Genomic DNA, 13,451 nt, shown 5'->3' on the forward strand with positions numbered 1-13,451 from the left:
GAGAATTGGAAGAAAAAGCTATCTATCTTTTAAGAATCAGTGGGTTCAAATATTCACAATGTGATAAACTCCATGCTTGCAAAAGTATAGTTAGTATTCACATGGTCTAATTTATTTAGGTTCAGTTTGTTTACCTCTTATACTTATCTAACAATAAGTAAAATTAGGAACACACATAATTCAAAGAGGGGGAAGTTTTGCCAAAAGGAATATGGATTAAACAGATCAGTTTAAAAACTTGGAGTGTTGATCTGGAACAAGACAAGGATGTCCACTCTCACCATGGCTTTTCAATATAATACTGGAAGTCCTAGCCAGGGCAATAAGACAAGAGAAAGACATCCAAGGAATCCAAATAGGAAAAGAAGAAGTCAAACTATCACTATTTGCAGACGATATGATATTATACATAGAGAACCCCAAAAACTCCACAGAAAAGCTAATTCAACTCATCAATCAGTTCAGTAAAGTGGCAGGATACAAAATCAACACGCAAAAGTCAGTAGCCTTCCTATACACAAACAATAAATCTGAAGAAGAAATCAAAAAGACCATCCCTTTTGTTATTGAAACAAAAAAAATCAAATATTTGGGAATAAATCTAACAAAAGAGGTAAAGGACCTATACAAAGAAAACTATAAAACACTGTTAAAAGAAATAGAAGAAGACACAAAGAAATGGAGAGACATCCCCTGCTCATGGATTGGAAGAATAAACATTATTAAAATGGCCATCCTTCCAAAAGCAATATACAGATTCAATGCTATTCCAATCAAAATTTCAATGTCATTCTTCAAAGAAATAGAACAATTATTGATGAAATTCATATGGAATCACAAAAAACCCCGAATAGCCAAAGCTCTCCTGAAAAAAAAAGAAGGGAATGGAGGCATCAGACTCCCAGACTTCAAACTATACTACAAAGCCATAATCATCAAAACCGCATGGTATTGGAACAAGAACAGACATACAGACCAATGGAATCGAATAGAAAATCCAGAAATAAACCCACAGGTTTATGGTCAACTAATCTTTGACAAAGGAGCAAAGACTATGCATTGGAGCAAAGAAAGTTTGTTCAATAAATGGTGCTGGGAAAACTGGGTCGCTACATGCAAAAGAATGAAGCTTGACCACCACCTCACACCATACACAAAAATCAACTCAAAATGGATTAAAGAACTAGACATAAGACCTGAAACCATAAAATATATAGAAGGAAATATAGGCGAAACACTACGTGATTTGCACATCAAAGACATCTTTACAGACACATCACCCAAAGCAGTGATAGTGAAGGCAAAGATAAACAGATGGGACTATATCAAATTAAAGAGCTTTTGCACAGCAAAAGAGACAATAACAAAAACAAAGAGAAACCCCACCAACTGGGAGAACATTTTTGCACCCAACACTAATGATAAAGGACTGATCACAAAAATCTGCAAAGAGCTGATGAGTCTCAACAACAACAAAGAAAATAATCCAGTCAAAAAATGGGCAGAAGAGCTTAAAAGAAACTTCTCTGAAGAGGAAATGCAAATGGCCAACAGGCATATGAAAAAATGTTCAACATCACTTGTCATCAGGGAAATGCAAATCAAAACTACCATGAGATACCATCTTACACCAGTGAGAATGGCACATATTAAAAAAACTAGCAACAACAAATGTTGGCGAGGGTGTGGAGAAAAAGGAACTCTTCTGCACTGTTGGTGGGAGTGCAAACTGGTCCAACCACTGTGGAAAGCTGTGTGGAGATTTCTGGACCTACTAAACATAGAGCTTCCATATGACCCAGCAATTCCACTCCTAGGTATTTACCCAAAGGACACAGAAACATCAATTCCAAAGAACACCTGCACCCCTATGTTTATAGCAGCACTGTTTACAATAGCTAAGCTTTGGAAACAACCCAAATGCCCAAAAATAGATGACTGGATCAAGAAGATGTGGTACATATACACCATGGAATATTACTCAGCATTCAAAAAAGATAAACACATGCAATTTGCTGCAACATGGATGGCGCTGGAAGGGATCATGCTCAGCGAAATAAGCCAAAAAGAAAAAGAAAAATACCGGATGGTCTCACTCATAGCAGGAATCTAGAAAACTTAAATAAGGGACCAGGAAAATGAATAACTATAAGAAAGTGAAAATCAAAATCAACAAAAAACTATGAACCAGAGACACTTTTAGGGGGGCGGGGGCGGGAGGGGAGGGATTGGGGTCAGAATGGGGGGCTGCAATTGTATGGGGAATATAACAATAAAATTTATAAAAAAAAAAAAAAAAAAAAAAAAGAAAAAAAAAATAAAAACTTGGAGTGTTTATACATTCTAGTTACTCTAGAAACAGTGACATCCTCATTTAATTTATCTCATTTTTTCTACATGGATAAACTAATAATCCATAATTGCTAGCAAATATTTCACCATATGCCTTCTATAATCCATATTAATTATAATGAAGGCCATATTTTCTTTGGTTGGGATAGTGTTTCAAGAACATTCACATATGATGTCTTAGTATAGCTGAGCATGTACTCTCCAATCTGGTACAATCACTGCTATACCTATTGTTATGAATGCTGGCCACACATGCTTCTGGTAACTATCTGATTTTCATCTCAGTTTGGGAATGAACTCCTTCTAAGGGGCCTATGACTGTTTCTGTTTTATTAATTCCTCCATAATCTTCCACCAGGTATAGTGCTTGACAAATAGCAATTGTATGACACACATATGTGACTGAATGGCTCAATGGGTGAGGAGAGAAAGGAAGTGTGGCCTATAAGCTTCCTTTTGCCACAATTTCCCAGTTGATTCCAAAGAAAAATTACCTCCTTCCCTGTTTTAAAAATAATCTAAAGTACTAGTAGTTTAGGAGCTTCTCATACTATATTCATGCTACTTGAGAAACTATTCTGTAAATTTTTATTTATATATATTTTGTCTATTATAGAATGGTTATTCAATTATTGTTAAATAAAACATATGCAGACAAGATAGTGTGCCTATTTCCAGTTTCACTTTGAGCAGTTAGTTCAGTTTTGTTTAAAACCTGACTTTACCTTAATAAATTATCTCAAAAGTGCGTATCATTCAAATATTTCAGTTTGGATGTAATAGCATATATTTATCATTATTTAAATATAATTCAAAATATATGATCCATATCAATGATTTATTATATTATCTTTATATACATCATATTAGAAAATGCTGATATGTTTGACAATAAGTTCTTCATGCTTATTAACTTATCAAATCCTTACAATAACCTCATTCCTAATGTCTTCATTATAGAGATGAAAGCTGAGTTAAAGAGAAATTAAACAACTTTAATGCCCCAAAGCCAGTGAGTGTCAGAATTAGGTTTTGAACTCAGGATTCTAGCTCCAGAGTTCTTTTTCCTAATCACCACTTGTTGCTTTCATGTAGTTCTCTCTATATAATATAGAGCCTTATTATTTAATTTTGTGGAGAATGACTTTATTATGCAGATAACCTATAACCAATTTGCTCCCAAAGGCCAGGCTTCTATTCCAAAGCTTCTATTTACCTAAGCTTGAATAATTACTTGCATATGGTAAATGGTTAAAGATTTTTGTTTGGTTCAATTGCATTGGAAAAATTACTATATTTGCAACTGTATTGGAATTCAGTTACTGGCTTTTTTTTTTTTTAAACCAGTTCTGTGACTCTTAGTAAGATATTGGTGAAATTATTTCTTAGGTTACTTTAGTAGCTATATATCATAAATAAAATAAGTTATGAGTTAGCAACTATGATTTAATTTTAAAAAGTCACATAAAATAAAGCAATTGGAGAAAGAATGACAGATAAGAATATGCAAGAAAGCTACAAATAGTCCATGCATAATAATAATGGCTAAGCATGAAATTCTTCTCTATTCCAACTACTGTGTTTCATTCCTTAGGTGCATATACCATTTGCTCTTTACAAACTGTATAAGACAGGATATTATTGTTATTCTCCTATTACCAATGGGGAAACTGAGACTAAGAGAAAATGGCTTCAGGTCACATAATTAATCAGTAGAGAAATACATAAGTTCAACTTTCTTAGGTTAGTTTCATAGGCAAGCAAAAAGGCAAGAGAAGGTGTGCTGAGTTACAAACCTTCTGTAGGATTAATTTTAAATTGGCTACATTGCATATTTCCCTGACTTGCATTACTTAAGTTGTGCATGTCCCTGAGTCCTCAACCTTCCCCCAACTAAACCAAATGGGTGCTCATTTGCCTTTCAACTTGCTGTGGCATACTAAGACAATCAAGTATGATGGAAAAGAGAAAATTCAGAGTGAGTGGGCTCATGTTCAATAAGGCTAAAGTGTATAAACTTTAGGGCTTTGCTCTGACATCAGTTTAAGCCACAAGAAAGCTTTTTGGGCTTAGTTCCTAGTTCTTCACTGTATTTCATATAGCTTAATATCTCACTTAAGCTTCCTTTGGACCAATGAGTGAACTAAGCAAAAAATAGCTTTTTATTCTTATCCCCATCCTCATTCTATATTCTTTTGTTATCATTTTTTTGGGGGGGATAAATCTCTTGTTTGTCTTAATAGTCTCTTGATAAATGGTTGTACCTTACTGTCTTATCAGTATTTAAACTCTCCTACAAAGTGAGGATATATTGGTATAAATATATGTCATATATGTAATATATATATTATGTCACATATATAATAGTCAAGATAATATGCATTATCAACTAAGAAATATCCCAGAAATGACTTGCTATCATATTTTTTACTAATATCAAATTTCTTACCCTGATCTTTCACACTTAGAATATCTGAGCAACCTCTCCAATTCATTCTTCCTCAAATACCCATTCTATTTTGCCAATGTTAGTATTTATTTCCTTGTAGCTTAATTCATAAAGTTAAGAAATGATGAAATTTAGATGCTTACTACAAAGGGAGAACATAACCAGGTTTACTCTGTTATAAATACTGATTGGATACACACACACACACACACATACATGCACACATGCAGACATCGGTAGAAATGTTTTTAGAATACAATCTTATGGAAAAAATTGACTTTTATATATTTAAATTACCTTTGATAGATCTCTGAAGTTTCCTGGAAGAGTCAAGTCCAATTCTTCTGATTCATAGTTTGTTAATACCCATGGAAACACAGGATATTGGTTGAGATCATTATATGTCCGTCCTAGTAAGAAAAAAAGAGAAATGAAAATCTGTATACACTAATTGCTTATAAAATTGTTATTGAAAAGAGAAAAGTAATTCCTTTATTGAGTTTTTTTAATCAAAAGCACTCAATGGGTTTCAAGTGAAATAACCCAATACTAATTAAGTAACGAGTAACTAGAATTATTCTTTAGTATGTAAGCTTTGGGCAGAGACAGCTGGCTCTTAATCACCACCCTTAGGTTCAGCCACATTTCATAGCCTTCCTGTACAAGCAGCTGTGGCCATGGAATTTAGTTCTACTATAGAAGGTGAGCAGAGATGACATGTGCCACTTCAGGCTTGCCCCACTGTAACTTGCCACTTGAGTGCCTCCATGTTCAATTTCCATTCTGCTGACTCAGCCGAGGATATTATTGCTACCTTGAAAGCAGAGCCTTGCCAGCCAGGGTCTCTGAAAGTGATTATGAAGGAGGTCATCATGCTGACCTACACACTTGGAGGTTATATGACAGTACTATACTATGATGAATGTGTATCTAGAAATTATATGGCCAATATACAGAATACTATACTGAGCTTTTATCAAGAATCAATGCAGAGTATGTGCAAGTTAACAGATATATCTGACGTCTGTATGAAAAAGCACAGAGGCAGATGGCACATCTTTATTATTTTTAACTCCTTTAAGTGCATGAATTTTCCTTTTGCATTATGTTATTGTACTTTAGTGGAGCGCTACTGAACCTTCAGGTATAGTTTATTTTTTGATAGAATGACTTAACTAGTTCTGGTAGGATTCTGAAGCATAGTGAGAATGTGGCAAGTTTAAGGAGTGCACAGCACTGGTTTACTCTCATAAAATGATACTGAAATTCATAGGAACAGATGAAATAAAGCAGAATTACCATTAGGAAAACAGCGTCTAAAGAAAAATTTTGTTGGGCAAGATTTTTTAGTAAAAATGTACTATGACCTGATCATGGGTAACTTTCTGAATTCTTTTTTTTTTTAAAGATTTATTTATTTATTTATAAGAGAACCGGGGTACAATCAGATGCATGGGAGGGTGAGAGGATTCACCAGAGACAGAGTGGGGAGCAGAACAGGCAGACTGACGAAATACACCACTGAGGGGAGCAGCGGGCACAACAGGAGAGGTCTGCAGCGCCATGTGGGACCCTTGCCCTGCTGGCTGGGATTGAACCAGCGCTGCAGAGGCTGTGGAGAGCTTCACAGCGCGTTGCTCAACCCCCTGCACCACCAGGTGCGGCCCAACTTTCTGAATTCTATTCAAATTCACACATATTATTTCACCAGTATTTAGTGGTTTGGATTTTATCTAGTATGCCTTGGTGCACACACCAGATAGTACTGACAGTAACAGATAGACACACATTATCTTGTTTGTCATCAAACAAAGCACAATCTGACGAATAACTAAATTTGCTAATTATTATAACCATCAAATCAAATGAATTCATTGAGTAAACATTTCCCATGTGACTGTTTTTTTCTGTGTATTATAGAAACCTCTGCTTTTTACAAGAAAACTACACATTATTTTAAATGTGTAAATTGAGATGAGTGTATATTATATATGAAGGCAACTGATAGGAAGGACAATGTTGCTTCTATTCTACATTTTCTGGACTGAAGTGAACATGAGGTTAGGACTGTCACCTTTGTTCTCCCATTGCAGCACTCACACAGACGTGTGTGTTAGAGCTAATATGTGTTACTTGTTTGCCTCTCCAAGTGTCTGCAAATTCATATAGGATCCCTCTATATCTACATAGATATAAATATATAAATAGATACATTTTTATATAGATATAGAAATACATACAATCTCTGTGATTTTGCACATACTGTTTACCCAAAAGTGTTTTTTGAAGGAATGAACATGCATGAGATGAAAATGTGATAAAATGAGCCAAATACTAAAAGATGATCGCTCAAATAAAGAAGAATAATTGTAGGAGAGTCCCTTGGGAGGGTGAAGAATATGAGAACTCATAGGTGTATCTGTGAGAGAGAATGGCACTGCGAATGTGCAGCTTAAATATCTGCTGCTAGACGGACAGCTCAGCCAATGAAAGTACCTGTTTTGTGATTATAAGTTTACTGCAAGGAATAACATTGATGAGAAAAATCAAGACCTTGGAAGCTTTCTTAAAATCTTTTGTATATCAGAATGTTGTGCTAAAGCAGTATCAATCTAAATACAAAGTATAAGATTCTAAAATTTAAAATTAATAGTAGCTCATGTATATGTTAACCTAGGTCATCTGATTGCTCTCAGTATCTTTTCTCTACATGTATATATGGAAAGTCTGGATAGGTGAGGCAGAGCTATTTCAGGATTCTCACTGTGCTCAAGGCATACATAGAGCCTTGCCATTTTCTGCCAGATCTTCAAGTATATATTTTGTAGGTTAATGTTAATATTATTTATGTAACACACGTTTGGACAACTTGCTTAAATCAATCACTAGCCTAAAGTTAGAGAGCATAATTGCTTTTAAAATTCCTGACCAAGTTTTGTAACTTAAATACTATGGAAAAACTGTCAAAAATAAATAAAAAGCCAATTTTTCATTTACTCAGTGTTTAATATATTATGTATTTACAAACAGCAAAAGAATGGAGATCATATTCAAAGATGCCTTTTAAGAGAAATCATTTTCTAAAAAAGAGAAAGATACCATGGTATCTTGGGGAAAAATACTGAGAAAAGAAGACATTTTTAAAACATGCACACTGGAATAGTTATATAGCTCATGGCAGTTTATCTTCCTGCATTTTCTGTAATTTAGTTTTAACAATTTTTGGAAGTCTTGAAAATAAATGTTAAGGAAAATTAAGTAATTTTAAAATCACCAAAACTTAAGAGAACCATATAATTCTAACGATAAAAAATTATAAATAAAACTTACTGAAATAATTATATTAAAACCTTTTAAAAATTTTTCCACATGAAATTCTTACAACATGGACAGTAAATATGTTATTATTATTTGAATTAAAAACATACAATATATTTAAGAATCACATGGGTGAGAAAGAATGATTAAGTGGTGCTTTGGGATTTTGCATTTTTAAATTTTAGCCAGAATTGGCATTATTATTTTAATTATTTTACTGAGCACCTTAGCAAAATAAAAAAATACTGTTTATTAAATTAACCCCAAAAGTGAAGCAATTCCAAAATAAATCCTGTTACATTCTGGCAAATTTAGTACTTATTTACTATTTTTTTTCCTTTAGTATAATTAAAATTTAGCAAATAATCTTGTGCTGTAGTTGGCAGGGTTTTTTATTTCTCAGCACTGGTAAGTGCAGATTTTTTTTTTTTAACTCACAGTGCTTGTAAGAATTTATCTTAGAAGATGAATATTAAATATTGCAAGCTTATGACACTAATCTACTCAAACAATAAAAGTGAAGCATAGTAAATGAGATCTCAGAAATACTGGGTATGTTTCTTCATTTAAAAAAAAACTTTTTAATTAAACCATCCAATTTAATGTTTTTATATGGCACTTTAGTTTTGAAGGTAAAGTGATCTAGAGACAGCTGACAAAGAAATTATAACTGCAATTCCTTGGTGAAAATGTTAATGACAGCAAAATATTGTTTAATTAGATGATTGCAGCATCTGGATTAACACTCTTTAAGAGCGATGTTCCTGTGCTTGTCTGCTTCTTCACACTTTACAGACATTTTGTCATCTCTAGGTCATTAGGAAAGAATTTTTAATGATTTTTCTAGAAGCAAGCAGTTCAAGTTACATCTAATTAGATGACAATAATAAGCCCAACACATGCAGTAGCTAACTATATACATAATTAACCAGGGAGGGCTTGTACATCACAGAGTAAAAAAGTGGAAAATGCTAAACAGGAGGAAAAGGGTGGAGTTGAGGAAGTTGTGCTGAATTCATTAGCTGATCATGAAAAACAACTCAAAAACCTTTTTTAAAAAAATTCTCAAACCTTATGGGATCATTTACATGAAACTATGTTAGCAATCACTCTACTATTTTTTTAAATACAAGGATGCCAGATTTTAACATCTTGTTCATTGTATTATCTAATAGGGTATAAAATGAGGCATAGGTTGCATTTTTCAGAAGACAATGAACAGAAATTGAGCCAACTTCTGGAATTTAGAGGTCAAAATCACATTTTCAGTTGCACTATAAGCATGATTAAAATTCCTTAACATTACCTTCCAACACTTAATGTTCCTTGAATTAAAAAACAAAACAAAACTGTGTTTCAAAAATAGTTAAATAAATTATACCACAGTCTTAGGTTAGACTTTCATGCAGTTTTAAAAATCACAACTTCAGAGAATAAAGAATGAAATGGAAAAAGTAGAATGTAAACCTGTATGTGTGGTAGGTTCTGAATGATATTCTACACACAGAAAAAGGAAATACAGAAATATCACCAAAATGTTAACTGTGATATTTATGAATAAGTTTATGAGAGATTTGATTTTTTTAATTATACTCTTCCATAGCCCCAGTGTTCTCTATTGTGCATTCATTAAATATAAATAGAAAAAAATACAAAGCCATAAAATATTTTATGGACTTTAGGTATATTTTAAAAGCTACATTTCCTGAATATTTGACAATTTTTTACTATGTAAAATATCTCTACAAAACTTACATATACTAAAATGTGTTCATTTACATGCAATTATGTGTATATATACCATATGACAGTCTAAAAATGTACATAATATATTATTAATACTAGGACACTGCTACTAGGACACTGCTTTCTATAGAGAGTTTTATTTATTTATTTATTTATTTATTTTTTAAAAAGATTTATTTATTTATTTATTTATACAAGCACTGGGTACAGTCAGAAGCGTGGGAGGGTGAGAGAATTCACCAGAGCCAGAGCGGGGAGCAGAGCGGGGAGCAGAGCAGGCAGAAGGACCGAAGTACACTGCTGAGGGGAGCAGCGGGCGGCAGGAGAGGTCTGCGCGCCATGTGGGACCCTCCTTCGGTGGCTGGGGAGCAGCCGGGGATCGAACCGGCGCTGCCGAGGCTGCGGACAGCTTCGCAACCCAGCGCTCAACCGCTGCGCCACCGGGGAGGCCCTGAGAGTTTTATTTTTAAAAGCATCTAGACAGGAGAAAAGCAAACCTGACCACCTATGAGGGAATTCAAGAAATGGAGAGCAAAAATGGTTCATAAAATGTACTTTATATTTCATGTTAAAATAATATTTTAGTAGAAAAATAAATCTGGGAGGTAACAAAAGTAGTTTTATAGAAAATGTAAATTTATTAAGTTACATATTCCTGTATTTTAAAAAAGTGAAGCCAGAAGATATTGTGTCATCTTCTCAGATTCCAGTTCTCTAACTCTTATATTCGAATTCTGTAAATCTTATCTTTAATCTGAGAAATTTAAAGTATTCCTCACCCAGTAGTTTCAGTGAATTCACACAACAGAGCACAAAACCATGCAAACACTTACAAAGAATAAATTTTAAATCAATTAAATGTGATAGGGATTCACTGAGAAAACGTTTTTTCCTTTAGTAACCTCTTTATCTCATTGGAAAGATGAGCTGTAGACATAAGATATTAAGGATACACTACCATTGTGCCAAAATGAAAGATCTAGGTGGTGCTATAGGAGAATAGTACAATTATCTTTATTAACACCTTTTAAAGAGTACTAGTATAGCAGAGCAGTTCTCAAAGTGTGGGCCCTGGACCAGAGTTATCAGCATTATCTGGATTTGTTAGAAAAACAAATTCTTGAGTCCCAGGACAAACCTACTGAATCTGAACCTCCAGGGTGCACCCACTGATCTGTGTGTTAGCAAGCTCTTGAGGTGATTCTGAGAACCACTAGAAACCTGGATGCTGGGTTGGTGGCTGTTGATAATGTCAGCATGGCTCAGCTAAGTTCCTCTCCATGAGTCACCATCACCAGAAGAGAGCCCCCTCTCTCACCCCAAGACCTATCTTCTTCCCAGATATCTGCATTCCATGGTAATGAAGGCTTGGCTGCCTTGTCTCAAGGCAAGATAACTTTGAAGGGATAGCCCAGCTCCTGTCTCCTACATGACTTGCTGATGCCTTTACTGCAACTTCCTTGGGATTTGATTTCTCTTTCTGCCCATTTGTACTTTCTTTTTTTCCCAACAGATGTTGATTCTAAGGTTACTTCTCCAATAAACTTCCTGCAAGCAAATCTCTTTCTTAGAGTCTGTTTCTCTGGATCTGTGACTTAGATAAAAATAGTACTAGGTTCTACATTAGAGATGATAACTGCAAGTCAATATCTAATGCTGAAATATCAGTATGTACACAAGTCACGACCAAAAAAAAAAAACTTAAAAAGGTTCTTTTGATGAAATGTAAAGCAAAATAATGAAATTGCTTATGATCATTAATTGTTTACATATTCAAGTATCCAAGTGCTCATGTAATCCCTAACAAGTCTTTTGCATCTTGGCTTTAGCGAAATTTCTCTATAAAACTATCTCCCATATCTTCAATGCGGTGGTTCAGGATAAACTGGCACTCCTACTTAAAACTTCAGGATAATGGCAAAGAAAAATTGAGCAGGATTATATTCAAGGAGGGTACCTCAGGAAATTTATATTCATAGCTTTTCCAATTGTTCTACTTCTGTATAAAGTTTCATTTTGCCTGGATAACCATTTATGTATGACAAAAATCCTCTGAGTAATTTAAAGCCTATCTTTTCTATGAAACTGTCCTTGATTAAACTAGCTCATACTAATCTCTTACATCTCTAAACACTCTGCTTAGATCTTGTAGCACTTATTCAGCATTTAAAATGATCTCTTATTTATGTATATTTCATTTACTCATCTAGTTGTAAGTGCTCAGAGTCCCTAGTCCCTATTTTACACATTTTTTTTAATCCTGTAGTAGACAAACTTTAATGTTTAATTAAAATCATCATAAAGGAAATATTAAATATACCCTTTAAAAATAGTAGTTTATACATTCTTATGTCACCGAATAAAACAGATTCCCATGATTAAAACAGAGTAGGAATAAATTAAATTCCCTTTATAATTTGCATGCTCTGGTTCAGAAACCCAAAGACTGTCCCAAAGAGAAAAAAGTGGTCTTTATCTGCTCAGATACAGCTTTGAGAAAGGGTCACCATGTCTTTTATATCAATAGCAATCAGTCTAGAGTTGCACAGAGAGAGAAATTCTCAGAGAACGACAGGCTTGAAGCAGCTGGTGATACTGTACCATATTGGGGAACACATATCTTACCTAAGTAAAATGAGAAAGAAGAGATGGGGACTAGAAGATTCTTTAAAGTAATGTACTAAACATTCCACCCAGGAGAAAAGGGAGAACCCTGTCTTGGAATACCAGATCTATTTAATATGAATGCGTCTGACTGGAAAATGAGTTGGGAGTCAGGTATATATAATCCTGTTTTCCAGTTTTACATATAACCGCTCTAAATACCTAAGACAGCCAAGGCTGGGAAATCATATGTCCATCTATGACATATGGTAGACAATGAGTATTGAGAGCTCCCTCAAGAATAGATAATGGAAAAAAAACTAACACAAGAAATAGAAAAAAAATACTGCAGATAAATGCGAAGACAATATTTTGAAAAAACAGATAAAAGTCTACGTAGTTGGAAACAATGAGCTGCATTAACAAAAAGAAAAATTTAATAGTTTGAAAAGCTTACTAAATACATAATGACTCTAAAAATAGGAGTTCAATAATATGGGTTCTTGATATTAAATTATATTAACAGAGATAGGCAAAGAATTATGAGTAAATTTAGCTAAAGTGTTTATCTTACATGTAGGAGTCATTAGAAATGTTTGTTCCTTTTCTGTTCAATATAGGAGAATATATTTTAGAAGGTTTAAAAACTTGACATATCTCTAGGAGAATAAATAACAAGATATCTATATTCTAAATCCTTATAAAGGCAGGTAATTTACATGGCTAAAGTAAAGACAATATGAAGAACAAAACATCATTAAAAACAATAGTATAAAACAAGATTATTAAGGCCAAACATTAATTATTATAACAGATACAAACATATTAAACTTGATGATTAAAATATTAAAAGTCTCAAAAAATTAAAACAATAGAAAGGTCCTTTGTTGTACTTCTACTATCCTATTAACAAAGGAATTAACACTGTAATTCTACCTATGCCCTAGGGCATAAAGTTAACAGACATGGGATCCTATCTCTT

General features: G+C 33.7%; 1 protein-coding gene across 3 annotated transcripts in view; it reads right to left on the reverse strand.

Annotated features, from left to right (window-relative positions):
- The window catches only part of NBEA (neurobeachin), a gene marked incomplete at both ends in the record, with an annotated part of 593,662 nt that overhangs the window by 103,668 nt on the left and 476,543 nt on the right, over positions 1-13,451 (reverse strand). For all 3 annotated transcript variants that reach the window (XM_084235096.1, XM_084235095.1, XM_084235094.1), the window contains one exon: positions 5,099-5,211. In XM_084235096.1, the coding sequence (XP_084091222.1) occupies positions 5,099-5,211 (113 nt within the window). The remainder of the gene's footprint in view (positions 1-5,098; positions 5,212-13,451) is intronic.

The sequence above is a fragment of the Talpa europaea genome, assembly GCF_964194135.1.
Source record: "Talpa europaea genome assembly, chromosome: 6".
NCBI lineage: Eukaryota > Metazoa > Chordata > Mammalia > Eulipotyphla > Talpidae > Talpa > Talpa europaea.